At 52.8% G+C, this 13727-nt stretch overlaps 1 protein-coding gene across 1 annotated transcript; it reads left to right on the forward strand.

The window, feature by feature from the left end:
* Window positions 1–3738: 3738 nt before the first annotated feature.
* On the forward strand, window positions 3739–13524 carry VSIG10L2 (V-set and immunoglobulin domain containing 10 like 2; the record flags this gene model as incomplete). The annotated part of the gene is given in 18 exon segments (XM_084249935.1): window positions 3739–3837; window positions 5011–5107; window positions 6389–6459; window positions 6461–6517; window positions 6519–6647; window positions 6651–6744; window positions 6991–7266; window positions 7748–7869; window positions 7874–8021; window positions 9056–9133; window positions 9136–9303; window positions 9868–10128; window positions 11295–11585; window positions 11974–12126; window positions 12129–12269; window positions 12941–13063; window positions 13336–13360; window positions 13467–13524. Coding segments are annotated over 18 exon segments (2391 nt in total).
* Between the last annotated feature and the right edge of the window lie 203 nt (window positions 13525–13727).

The following is a 13727-nucleotide window of genomic DNA, read 5'->3' on the forward strand; positions in this document are numbered from 1 at the left end:
GTCTGGGAAAGTGCCCAGGTGAGCAGTAGCATGAACATTTTCTGATGCACAGTGGCCAGGACATATGTGTTAACTAGATGGATGAACGTTTGAAATTCTTATCAGGGCAGAATGATTTTGAGTCTATCAGAGAGAAGGAACTTAGCAGTTCCAAGGCCTCTGGCCTGTCCAGAATGAACATAGGTGAATAGCCTCAGGTGGATGGGGACAAACTGGAGAGAGTTCAAAGGCAGGGAGGAATGCGGGAAATCAAGTCATGGGAAAGAATGGGTAGACTCTGAGCTATTCATACAGTGTGGCCAGAGGACTCTCTGTTGAAGACACTGGCACAGGGAGTGCGTGCCTGGCACACCTGGGAGCTCTTGCTATGTAGGTAGAGAAGAGATGGGCTGGGCATGCTCTTTCAAATATTGGATGACTGTCATCTGAAAGAGAAATTGGAGTGATTTTGCAAAGTTTCAATGGAAGAACTCCACCCTAAGGATAGAAGTGTCAGGGAACATGGGCCTCCCCAGTGGCACAGCGGTTGAGCTCTGGGTTGCGAAGCTGCCCGCAGTCTCTGCAGCACCGGTTAGATCCCCGGCCGCTCCCCGGCCACCGGAGGAGGGTCCCACAATGGCACGCAGACCTCTCCTGCCGCCCGCTGCTCCCCTCAGCAGTGTACTTCAGTCCTTCTGCCTGCTCTGCTCCCCGCTCTGGCTCTGGTGAATTCTCTCACCCTCCCACACTTCTGACTGTATCCAGTGCTTGTATAAATAAATAAAAAATAAATTCATTAAAAAAAAAAAAGAAGTGTCAGGGAACAGATTTCCATTCAACTTCAAGAGAAAGAAGGCAAGAAAGAACATTTATTGACTGTGTACTGGGTGCTGGGTGCTTTCAAGGTGCTTGATGTAAATGTTGTACTTTATCATTCCTTACTAAAGAGGACATTATTATCATTCACATTTTAAAGGTGAGGACAGGAATCTGAGAGAGGGCAGGCCACTGGTCCAAGGTCATGTGCTCATACTGTGCCTGCCCGATGTTGGTCAATGGGATAGGATGAAGGGCCTCCAGGAGGCTGCAGAAGGGTTTCCTGAGCTGCAATGGGGGTGCCACTGGGCCTCTCAGAGCCCTCAGCCTGGCTCTCCAAAATGACAGCTCAAGCTTCTCAAGTCCATCCTAACCTCCCTGCTTCTGAGTTTAGCTGAAAGCCCATAGCAAGGTTGACCTCCCCATTGTTCCTGAGTCCACACCATCAACTCTCCCTCCCTCCAGATCTCCCAGAGCAATGAATGCAGGGGTTGAGGTGGGCCTTAGGGATCCAGTTGGGCTGTAGATGGAAGCTCCACAGCGACAGGGGGGTACATGGGACCTGAGCAAGATGGGGTGATGAGAAGTACCACAACCTGAGAGTCTGCAGCCTTGCTTTCCTAGGGCCTAGATACTGAGCACGCCTGGAACAAAACATGAGGCTACCCTGGCTTGGCAGATGCTCCTGAAGGAAAGGGACATGCCTTACCATAGACAGCATAGTGCCTTGCACTTAATAGGTGCTCCAGAAATGTTTGTTAAATAGTTTAAAATCCTTAGGTCAAGGAGTGTAAGTAGTTTTTGGTTTTTTTTTTAAATAATAAATTTTATTTTTATATTCCCCCATACAATTGCAAACGCCCCATTCTGACCCCAATCCTTCCCCTCCCGCCCCCCACCCCCCAAAAAGTGTCTCTGGTTCATAGTTTTTGTTGATTTTGATTTTCACTTTCTTATATTCATTTTCCTGGTCCCTTATTTAAGTTTTCTAGATTCCTGCTATGAGTGAGACCATCCGGTATTTTTCTTTTTCTTTTTGGCTTATTTCGCTGAGCATGATCCCTTCCAGCGCCATCCATGTTGCTGCAAATTGCATGTGTTTATCTTTTTTGAATGCTGAGTAATATTCCATGGTATATATGGACCACATCTTCTTGATCCAGTCATCTATTTTTGGGCATTTGGGTTGTTTCCAAAGCTTAGCTATTGTAAACAGTGCTGCTATAAACATAGGGGTGCAGGTGCTCTTTGGAATTGATGTTTCTGTGTCCTTTGGGTAAATACCTAGGAGTGGAATTGCTGGATCATATGGAAGCTCTATGTTTAGTAGGTCCAGAAATCTCCACACAGCTCTCCATAGTGGTTGGACCAGTTTGCACTCCCACCAACAGTGCAGAAGAGTAAGGAGTGTAAGTAGTTTTAATAGGCAGGTGCTATATTCTTCCTCACTAATTCTTCTCAAGGATATTATATGAATGAAAATGAAGCTCAGAGGGGATAAGTAACATGCTAAGGTCACACAGCAGTAAACAGCCAAAGCTGTATTCTGACCACTGTATTCTCTTGTCTCTCAAAAGGGAAGGACCCCTTCTCACCTGTCTCTTCTGGCCCCTGAGCTCCAACTATGTCAGAGATAGGAGCCCTTGGCCTGCTTACTCATTCAAGCCATGTTTCCTCTTTGCTTTCAGACAGGGGCTTCAGCTCTGTCATGGGGTCCTGGCCTGGTTGAGCCAGGACCTACATAGGAAGGGGGATACATTTCACCTCTGTGTTGATTAATTTTATGTGTCCACCTCACTGGGTCACAGGGTGCCCAGATATTTAGTCAAACATTATTCCAGTGTTTTTGGATGAGAGTAATTGAATTGGTGGGCTAAGTAAAGCAGACTACCCTCCCTCGTGTGGTTGGGCCTCATCCAATCAGTTGAAGGCTTGACTAGAACAAAAAGACTGATGCTGTTCCACCCCCAAATAAGAGTGAATTTCCTGCTTGATGGTTTTGAGCTGGGACTTTGGTCTTTTCCTACCTCTGGACTCAACTGAAACATCAGCTCTTCTTGGGTCTTGAATGAGCCAATTCATTACAATAAATCTCTTTATAAATATACACACATCCCATCGGTTCTGTTTTCTCTGGCGAATCCTAAGGAATACATCTCCTACCCCAATTCTCCTTTCCAGAGTCTCCCTACTAAGGAGAAAGAGTGGGTTGAAGAGCACCTCCTAAATCTTCTGTGCTCCTGTGGTCCAAATGAGAAATGGCTGGAAGGGCTAATCCACTAGCAGAATAGATCAATAGGCCCAGCACAAACCCTGGCTGCAGGCCCTCGGTGCCTTTTAAAAAGTTTCTGGATTCCTGCTGCCTAAATTCTTGTGTTCTCTCTAAAACAGAGGCTGCTGCCTTCCCACCCTGAGAAGGGCTGCAATGCCAGATCGCCAGTTGTTGCGCCCAAAGGAATGTCTAATGGAGGCTCCAAGACATTCCCAGTTCATGCCCACGACGTGGAAGCTGCCACTCTGCTGCAAGCTGAGTTAGGGGGAAATGGGTGTACAAGGAGGGCATGGAGGGGCTTTGGCCCTGAATTGGGTGAGAGTGGCCACTGTCCTAGGGCAAGTGAGAGACCAAGTGTCCCACTGTGAGCCTCTCTGGGCCAGGAGGAGCTGCCGGGCACTCAGCTATGATAGCTCTTTTCAGGCCCAAGCCCTGGTGAACCTGACTCCAGATACCAGATCCCATCTCACTGGGGTCTAGGGATATCACCCACCAGAGGATGGAAAACTGACCTCATCTCAGGCTGTCAAGCACAGAGGGCAGGGCAGCAGGATATGCTGAAAGCAGGAGAGAGAACTCCCTGGGAGTCAATAGCCCCAGGTAGCAGGGAAGCTGCATCTGTGCAGTCCTAAAGGCCAGACTTTGTAGGTGAAACCTGGCACAGAGCTTGAATGGCACATTACGACCTGTTGGGCACCATTCCCGCGTGCAAGTGTTCGTGCAAGTGTGTCTGCGTGCGCGCGCCTGTGTGTGTGCACGCGTACATGCAGGTGTGAATCTTAACACCCATATGCAAAAAAGGTATATAAAAAACAAATGTAAAAGCTGATGAACTGTAACCTTTACCCATGTCATGAATTAAATATTATCAGGACGCAGGAAGCCTCCCCATATGCCAGTATAATTTTTCCTCATTTAATATTCACAGTATCTTCACAAGAAGTTGTCATTACCCCCATTTACCTGTGATGAAACTAAAGCTCATAGGGGTTCAACAATTTCCTAAAGTTTCAGTTTGTCTGTCAAACCTAAACTCTGAAGTTGTGTTTGACTCCAGAGCTCCTTCCGTGGCTCTGCCAGCCGCTCCCACGAAAGGCAAGGAAAACACTGGGGGGACGAAGGGCATTTATTTATTTATTTTTTAAGATTTATTTATACAAGCACTGGGTACAGTCAGAAGTGCGGGAGGGTGAGAGAATTCACCAGAGCCAGGGTAGGGAACAGAACAGGCAGACTGACAAAATACACTGCTGAGGGGAGCAGCGGCGCGGCAGGAGAGGTTTGAGCATCATGTGGGACCCTCGCCGGTGGCTGGGGATCGAAACGGCACTGCAGAGGCTGTGGGCAGCTTCATAGCCCAGCGCTCAACCGTTGCGCCACCAGAAGAGGCCTGGACGAAGGGCATTTGAAGGCTTGGAATTTCCTGACCCCTCAGAGGCTCCCACAGGGCCGGTGTTTGAACTGAATGTGAGGGGCCCTTTCAACTCTAGGCTCAGTGGCTCTAATCATCTATCATCAAAATGAAAATGCAGGAACTTGGGGTCTGCCCAAGCACATCTCACCCTCCCAACTCTGCATTATGGACGGAGCGCATTCTCCTGGTAAATAATTCACTCATAAATGGGGCAGTGAGGGTAACAGGAGAGCAGGGGGGAAGTGTCAGGAGGGCTGAGATTGGCAACCTGAGCCAGACCCCCATCCTCCCAGGGCTGTGCCTTGCTCTGAGGAGAAGGGAACTGGAGGTCAGGCGGGAGCCTCAGACAAGCAGCTGCCTGGAAGATGGGGCCATGGTGCCTCCGGAGGTCCTGTCCAGACCGCCCGGCCTCCTGCTGCTTGTTCACTTCTGCCTTCTGCCTCCAGCGGCCTCGGGTGAGTGATGCTCAGCCACCCCAAGGTGACCCGTTCCCCTTCACATCCCATTACTTCTCCCCCTTCTTCTTCAGGTCCTTCGGCACTTGCCTAGCCACCCAGCAGTGTCCGTTGACTTTGCTCATCTGCTGGACATTGACCAACAAGCACAGAGCGACAGCTGCGCGTCAGGTAGGGCAGCACGTAGGACACAGCACAGCTCAGGTCTGGGTTCTGGAAAGCCCCCTCCTAGCCAGAGGGTTTTCGGGTGCTGAGAGCAGTTGGGAGAGTGTCCCGAGAGTCTAGGGGAGAGGGCCTGGCAGCTTGGCCAATGCAGTGTCCATGGGAGGGAAAGCACCCAGGCTGAGCCAGCTGCTTTGCTTCCTGATCAGTTCCACAGCAGACGGTCACATTTGATCCTTTCCCCCCACCTCTACCTCCTCGTCTGTCTCCTCTTCTCTCTGGAGAAGCTGAGAGCTGTGGGAAGAGACTGAGGTGGGGGTTAGATAGAGCTCCAGCCCCAGCTCACTGCCTTCTGTGTGGCTTTAGGCAAAGTGACTTCTCCCTTCCGAGCGATGTGCATGTGCTCCAGTTACAACTACCGGACCATGCCATGAAGAGTCCAGGCTGGGGCCTAGCATGATGGAGCCTGCAGTGCATGGAAGCTCGTCTGAATGACCTTGCAGCTTGGTTGTCCCTTAGGGCACTTACTTTCGCTCACACTGGCTGAGGCTCTCAGCATGTTGTGGCATCCTGGCCAAAGGGGCAGAGGCTGGGGTTCCATGCTAGGCCCTGAGCCTTACCCCACACTGACCACTTAGTGTCTGAGAGACTGAAAGCTCCATGAGCTTGGGATGTTTTTCTCTACAACTCTGGTGCCTGGTATGGAGCGGGCTGCACACTAACAGTTGACAGATAAATGGTGGATGGGCTGATGGCAACTGCTGCATCTTCCCTTTGCTAAAGAGGGTCTGGAACCCCCCAAGACCCCCACTCAGAGATGTCCAGGACCTGAATTGCCAGTGACAATGGCAACATCCTGATGTCAGGGTTAGGGTGAGAGTCTTGGGGGTTGTGATCTGGCTTATGATTCTATTAACATCTGGGTGCTTGTTTAAATACAGATTCCCAGGCCCTGACCTTTGGGGATTCTGACTCAGTAGTTTGGGATGAGGTCCAGAAATCTATATTTTTATCAAGTTTTCCAAATGTTCTGATGCTATTGGGAACCCTTGCGCAGGTCCATTTTCTGAGCTGAGTCAAGAATCCCTCCACCCCAGATATCCAGACAAGACATGTAGGTGCCTGAGAAACTGTCTCTTGCCCATCAACTCCAAAAGGACTGTGCTACCTTATCAACTACTTACTGCCCATGTCCCAACTCCTGAACAATAAACCAAAGCCCTAGACCAGAAGGAAGGAGAGGAGAACCCAGAACCATCCAAATGTCCGGCGTTGCTGCTCTCTCCCCAGGCCAGCTGCACTCTACTCTCACAGGCCCTGGGCAGGAGGCTGCATACATCCAAGGAGTAAGGGGCAGCTCGTGTACAGCTGGCCTGTGGCTCCTGGGCCGCCCCTCTGGTGGTCTTTTGGAGATTCACCCCCCACCCCGGGCTCACTAGTGCCCCAGCCTTTGGCGGTCATCAGCGGAGCAGAGTCCAAAGTGGCAGCAGGGGCCTCAGTTCTGGGGACTGTGCGTCTGCAGAACAGCAGCCTGGTGCTGTGTGAGCTATAGGAGGGTGCCCGTGGCCACTTCTTGTGCCAGACCCTGCACACAACCAGTGACCAGCTCCATACCACCTATTCCTACCTCACACTGGCCATCCTGGGTGAGGGCCTACTCAAAGCCTAGCTAGGCTGACGTGAGCTGCTTTGCATGCAGCTTTGCATCTACCTGCATGTGCTTTGCATTGTCCTCTGCTGGGCCCGGGTCCTCCAGCCCAACCTCCAGGGAGCGGGGGAAACCTGGGATAGGCAAGAAAACCCCCAGCTAGCAAAGGCTGGGTGACTGGACACAGGCAGACCCAGCCTGGGGCTGTGATATCAAACAGAGTTCCTCTCCTTCCTCTGGCCAGTGCCTGTATCGAAGCCTCAGGTGAGGCCGAGTGCCCCATCTCCGGAGGAGGGAAGCAACCTGGTAGCCACATGTGCTGTGCGGGAGGGCACAGAGCCGGTGACTTTTGCCTGGCAGCATCAGCCACCCCAAGGCGCTGGGGAGGCTCTGGTGGGGGTCACTAAGTCGCTGCTCCACTTGGGTCCAGTCAACCGGACGCACCTGGGCTGGTACATGTGCAGTGCCCACAACACTGTCAACCAGCTGAGCAGTGACCGAGTCTTCTTGGATGTCATCTGTGAGTCGTGCTGGTGTGGGTGGGAGTGAGGGGGTCAGGAGCCCACCTACACAGACACTCTCAGGGCATCTTCCCACATGTTTTCTTCCCTCTCCAGTGTAGAAGGGCAACTGTCCCATCCAGAGAAACTCCTCAATCCCAGGCAAATGGGAGAGGGAGGCACCCTACTCTCTTTTGCCAAGCCAACACCGTTCATCCCCCTACCTCAGGCCAACCTCCCTCGGGGGAGCCTAGTAGGATCAAGATGCCCTCCTGAGCTCCCATAGCCCAGGGTGCTCCCCTCAGTAGACCCCAGATCCCCACACTAGACTGTGCCTGTGGCCCCTGGACTCTGAGTTCCTTCCTTGGGGGTCTAGCACAGTGACTGACACAGTTGGTGCATAATACATGCTCTTCGGATATAAGGAGATGCAGAGATGCTTATGTGAATGAATGAGGGAGTGAAGATTAGTGGGTAGGACAGAACTTTCTTGCTCTCTAGATGGTCCAGAAAAACCTGTGGTCACTGTGGAGCCCCTGGGCTTCTCCGAGGAGGGTTTTTGGGCCACTGAGAGAGAAGAGGTGACCCTGAGCTGCCTGGCTGCATCCACCCCCCCTAGTCACTATGTGGCTCCATGACCACACTCAGGTCCACATTGAACCTACTTACATCATCACCAGCGCTGGCCGAGCCCACACAGGTCTGTACACCTGCCTGGCCCACAACAGCCACTTGGACACCCGCATGCAGACCACTGTCCAGCTCACCATCTACTGTGAGTGTGTGGTCAGGGCTACCCACAGCTGGGGCCACCCAAGCTCTGGCTCTGGCTGACCCCAGGTGCCCTGTGGAAAGTGGTACAGAAATTGAGGGTGATGGGAGGAAGATCTGGGTGTAAAGGGCAGGACTTGGACACAGGTGCAGGTTTTCTGATCCCATGCAGACCGGGTAAAGGAGGAGTCTGAGTCCTCAGTAGTTTTGCAGGTTTTTTATTTGGGATTCACCAGGCATATGGCAGGCAGGGGTGCTGGCTGGGGGGCTGGGAGGCTGGCAGGCCTCCCAGCCCCCCAGCAAGTCTTTACTCTATCTGGGCTCTCTGGCGTTCTCTGCTTCTGCTTCGGCTTCTCCTTCAGGTTCTGCTGCTGCTGGCTGGGGCTGCTGCTGCTGGTGCTGCTTCTGCTGCTGCTGGCGTCCCCCCGTGACGCCGCCCTTAAAAAGCACAGTCTTAGCTCAGCTGAATCCCATCTACCTATGCCCACACCCTATTCCAGGTGCCCGCCATCAGGCATGCATTCAGGACAAGGATCCATCATCTATCCTGATGGCGGAAGGGCAGAAAAGCCTGACATTTTCTTTACCCTACACTGGGAAAACAAACGGAGCTGCAGAGCACTATCAATGGAAGGGGGAGAGGGAAGAGGCTAAGAGAACCATAGGAAGGGGCTGGGGGAGGGAAGCCCCTTGTCCCTGTTATTATTCCCACAGAGGATGAACTGAGGCACAGAGAAAGGTAAAATGATGGCATTAGGCAAAGCGCCCAGAGGCAAAGAAGAAAATAAGAGGTGGGGGTTTCCACAGGGCCTCTGGGGTTCCTACAGGACTCTGAACTCCCTGCCCCCACTCAAACTCACTCCAACCCTTACCCCTTGATGTGAGAGCTTAGCCTTTTCTCCACCAGCTCATCAGAGGGATCAGTTTTTCTCTGCTTACCTACTTCTGACTTCCCTACCTTCCCTACGACTCCTCCACATCCAGGCCTCCCATCTGGCACTTGCGCCTGCATCAACCCCACCCTTCCTCTCCACCCAGATCCCCCTGAGGGGCAGCCCTCCTGTGCTGTGCTCCCCACCCTTGGGGCTGTGACTTTGACCTGCGCATGGCCTGGGGGCTTCCAGCTGTGCAGCTGCAGTGGGAAGGGCCCCAGGAACCTGGCCCAACTGCCTTCAGCAATGTCACCTGGAGTCCTGCCTCCTCCCAGCACCCCAACAACAGCGTCTTCACCTGCACTGGCCAGCACCCAGCCCTGGCACTGCTGGCACTCTGCAGGGTCAAGCTGTGTGAGTGGACACGGGGAACATTCCAGGCAGAGGAGTGGGTAGGGGTGAGGGGAGAGGCCTGGAGGGACTCTGGTATCTGGAGTGGATCTTAAGGCAGCCAATTCTAAGACTTGCATGTAAGAGGAGGTACCAGTTCCTTTCACCCCAGCCCTGATCACCATCCACTGTGCCTGTCGTCCTTGGAGCCTCTGATACTCTTGCAATGATCTCCCAGTCTCTAGAGCCAGCAGGTTCTTACCTACCTCTCAAGCTCCTACCCATCTCTGAAGACCAAATTCAAATGTCATCCTGTCTGCAGTCTTTCTCCTGTCTGCAGAACCTCCTAGAGAGGTTCTCTTTCTACTTTTACTTTAGTAGGCATCACATTATGTTGTAATTGCTTGTTTGGCATCTGTCCCATTATTTCCCTGGCCCATGCTTAGCCTCCATCCTTGATGAAGGAACAAATAAATGAGTGACTGGGTAAATGGAGGAATGAACTAAGTGAAGGAGGGAGGGATGGGGTAGGTCTGTCAAGTCTGCCTCCTACTGTTGGGCCTTCCTGAGCCATTATTCCCTATCCAGGGGAGCCCTTCAGGAGCCCCACCTGCTGGGCCACAGCCACAGTGGAAGGCCAGTTCATCATGCTGAGCTGTGAGTGGCCAGGAGGCGAGCCCCCTGCCGTGCTGAACTGGCTGGATGGGGAGCAGCAGCCTCTGGGTGTCAGTAGCTCCTCGCTGGCTGTCCACCTCCTGTGGGTCCAGGAAGAGCTGGCGGGCAGAGAGTTCACATGCTGGGGCTCCCAAACACTCAGGACCCCTGCTCCCCACTGCCGGCTCCAGCTGGGTGAGTGGCGACTGAGTTCTAGAGCTGGGTGGGAGAAGCAGCCCTTGGGAGTCAGGATGAGAGGCTGGGGGTGGGCGTGGGTGGGGAATGTGCTGGGCCGCAAAGGGAGTCAAGAAACAGTCCTGTCCTTCCCAGGGACTCAATTTTTTTTGCTCCATAATATAAGGGATCTTGGTCTAGACCTATATATAATTTAAAATTTTCTATATATAATTTTGAATGTTCTAGTAACCACATTAATAAAAGTAAAAAGAAACAGGTGAAATATTTAACTTGACATATCCAATATATTATTATTTCAACATGTAATGATGTATCATTGAGACTTTTTATTATTCTGTCTGCAAAATCTCGGGTGAGTCTTTATAGTTGTATATACAGCATATTTCAAGGTGGCTGGGCCACAGTTCAAGTACTCAGGGGGTGGGGGGAGGGAGGGACACCTGTGGCCTGTTGAGGGATTCAGGGTCTCCCTCATTTGCCTCAGCTTGAGGCCCCTGATTATATTCTTGACTTGCATTCATGTTTCAGGTGCCTGGGGTCTCTTCCCCTCTCTCACTCCCTCTATTTGTTTTTGCTCTGGTTTCTTTCTCTGTCTTTCTCTGGTCCTGTCAATCCTATTTATTACCAGCTCAAGAAAAAAGAATTAGATGTCACAGAAAAAAATATGAGAAAAGCAAACAGGAGCCGTCACATATGACCATTTTCACAACACGATTTTCATCTTGGTTTCCAAAGACTGGGTGATTAGCATGTTTTGGGGTTCTAAGTTGATCCTCAATCCCAAATACCCCCTTCCTTATTACTCAGTCTTAGGGCCTGAAATTAATTCCTTCATAGGAGATTCACTGACACCTGAAACTCTGGGTCTTCAGGAGTCTGTCTCAGCCTAACACTAGGAGGGGGAGGGGGTTAAGGCAGCGGTGAGCAAGGCAGGGGCCCACCTACAGAAGCCAAGCCTGGGGTGCAGTGGGCGAGACCTGCAGGAATGCCGCCATTCTCATAAACCTTGAAGAAGGTTCTGACAGGAATTGGGAGCCTAAAAGGGAGGCCCAGTGTCCTCTCCACTCCCTACTCCTCCACCCCTGGCCAGCACCCTACTCCAGGCCTTCCTTCTAACCTGGACTCGGGGCACATCTTCTGCCTCACCCTCTCTGTCCCTACAGAAGCTCCGCAGCTGGTGGTGGCTGAGCACCAGCTGTCAGTGCTGGAGGGGGGCGAGGCCTGGCTGGGGTGTGCCCTTCTGGGGGGCACACCACCTGCCCAGCTCCTCTGGCTGGGACCCCAGCAACAGCAGGTGGAACCAGGTGCTTCCGGATTCACGCTGCACAGCGAAGGGCCCCAGCTCCGCCTGCATGTCCAGCCCGCTGACCCAGCTCACCATGGGGGCACCTACTGGTCCATGGGCCGCAACGCCGTAGGCAGCAGCCAGAGGAGTGTCCTGCTGGAGGTGCTGAGTGAGTGAGGGCTTGTGTGTGCTTGTGTGGCGAGGGGGAAGGGGAACTTTAGGTCAAAAGGCACCTGCTCCAAAACATGGACACATTAGCTCCCTCAGGAACAGGCAGGCCCTCAAGAGCACAACCCTCAGTGGGCCTGGGAGCAAGAACAGGAGGACAGGCCAGCAGGATCCATGTGACCAGGAGAATCATTCCCTCAGCTTCTAGATGGAGGAAACTGAGGCTCTGAAGCTAAGTCTCAGGTTACACAGGCCGAGACTGAAAAGACTGAACGAGTCTATAAATCTATCTGGTGCTTCTTCACACCATGTTCTCACCCCACTGGACATTCACAGACATCCGTGGTTGCAGGTACGAGTGCCTATGTGCTTCTCCACCTCACCCCAAGGATATCCATCTCCTCTCAATGTCACCATCCGACGCCTGATCTATGGGAGACACCAGAGGGAGGTGCAGCTACACTGGGTCACTGAGGGCCCCGGGAACCTGACTGGCTTTCTGGTGCAGCAAAGGAGTGGGGTCCCGGCCCCAGGAGCAGGGACCTAGGGACGGCAGCCAGTGGCATTGAGCCAGAGAGCAGGGGCCGGCGACTGGGTGGCTTGGACCCAGGGGTCCTCTATGCCTTCCAGGTCCTGGCTCGGAATCACCACACGGCTGGACATCCGTCTGAGGTGAAGATACCAGGTTTCAGCCCCACAGAGGGACTCACATTTTCTCCACAAAACTGAAGCCTGGCTCATCTTCCTTCTCTTCCCTCAATTCTTTTCCACTGAACTTCTTCATACCTAGCCTGTCCTCTACTCCGCCAGGTCCTCGGGCATCTCTTCTGACATCTTTCCCATTCCCCCCCCCAGGAAGCTCCAGAGGCCCTGTGCGTGGGGGTCAGGGCAGAGTCCCATTTGATTAAGAAGGAGTGAGGAAGGAGGCCCAGGGTGCTGGTGATAAAATAAGGGTAGAAGCCCAACTCTGTGCCTCAGTCTCCCTTTCCCTCCGGGGCGTAGGTGGCCTGTTTCTTGCTGCTCTTGCTCCATCCTGGGAATTCCTTATTTTATGACATCCTTCCCTTCTGCCCCAAGCTGCCAAGATAACTAGCCTGCTGCCTCTGTGCCAGAAATAAGGATCTTGGCAGGGGATTCGAAACCCCAAGAGCACCAGGCAGGCAATGCACTTCTCCTTGGGAGATACTTGGTTTCCAGATCCTCTGGGTCAGTCAGGTCTTCCTCTTCATCGCTTGCGCAGAGGCAGGGGGCACTGGGTGAGCAGGGCATTGTCTGCTTGGTGCCTTAGGAGCCACAGTTGCCAAGTTCAGCTGTGGTTCTAAACTTGTCCCATGCAATAGCACTCTCCCCTCCTAGTGGGCCCCCTCTTCAGTGCCTACCCAGCAGTGCTGGGTGCAGCAGGCACAGAAATGGTGGTGGCGATGGTGGCCTCTCTCCTGGTGTTCCAGTATGCGGCCCGGCACCCGGAGACTTTCCCCTGTGAGTGGGAGGCAGGAGGGTGGGGTTCACCCCATACTGTGGCCAGTAGACCGAGCCCAAGGATGTAAAGCTCCCAGGGCCAAGATTCTTGGCTCTGCTAGGATTCTGTGGCCTCTCCCCAGTGCTAGATGTCCTTTGGTGCACCAACCCCCAACTTCAGGCATCCGGGCCATCTGCCGGTTGGGTCCTGAGAGCCCATGGGAAAAGAAAGGGTTACTCTGCTGGGGTCTATGCCAGATTCCTCAATTTATGGTTTCCTTTACTCCCTGCAGGTCTTGGTCAGTTGCTTATTCCCACGTGAGTGTGGAACCCATCATCCTGGGGGGTCACAACTGTTTTCTGAGTGGCAAGAAAGTTTGGGGAAGTGTGGTTGTCACTCACTTGACTCTCACTTCAGCCTCAGGGAGCAAAGTCACCAAGAAAGAGGTTCAAGGGAAGACCCTGGCGCACAGGCAGGATAGCAGGATTTGAGCTCAAAGATACACTCAGGGAAAAGAAAGCAGTCCCGAGTTTCATTTGTGATTTTCATTCTCTCTTGTCCCCTGGGAACAATCTGGGACACCCCCAAACATCTATCATTCCTTTAATCATGTCTGCTCTCTGTAGGCACTGAAACACTCCCTACCACCCATGGTTCAGGTCCTGCTCAAGACTCCATGGACAT

Source organism: Talpa europaea (genome assembly GCF_964194135.1).
Source record: "Talpa europaea genome assembly, chromosome: 12".
Lineage (NCBI taxonomy): Eukaryota > Metazoa > Chordata > Mammalia > Eulipotyphla > Talpidae > Talpa > Talpa europaea.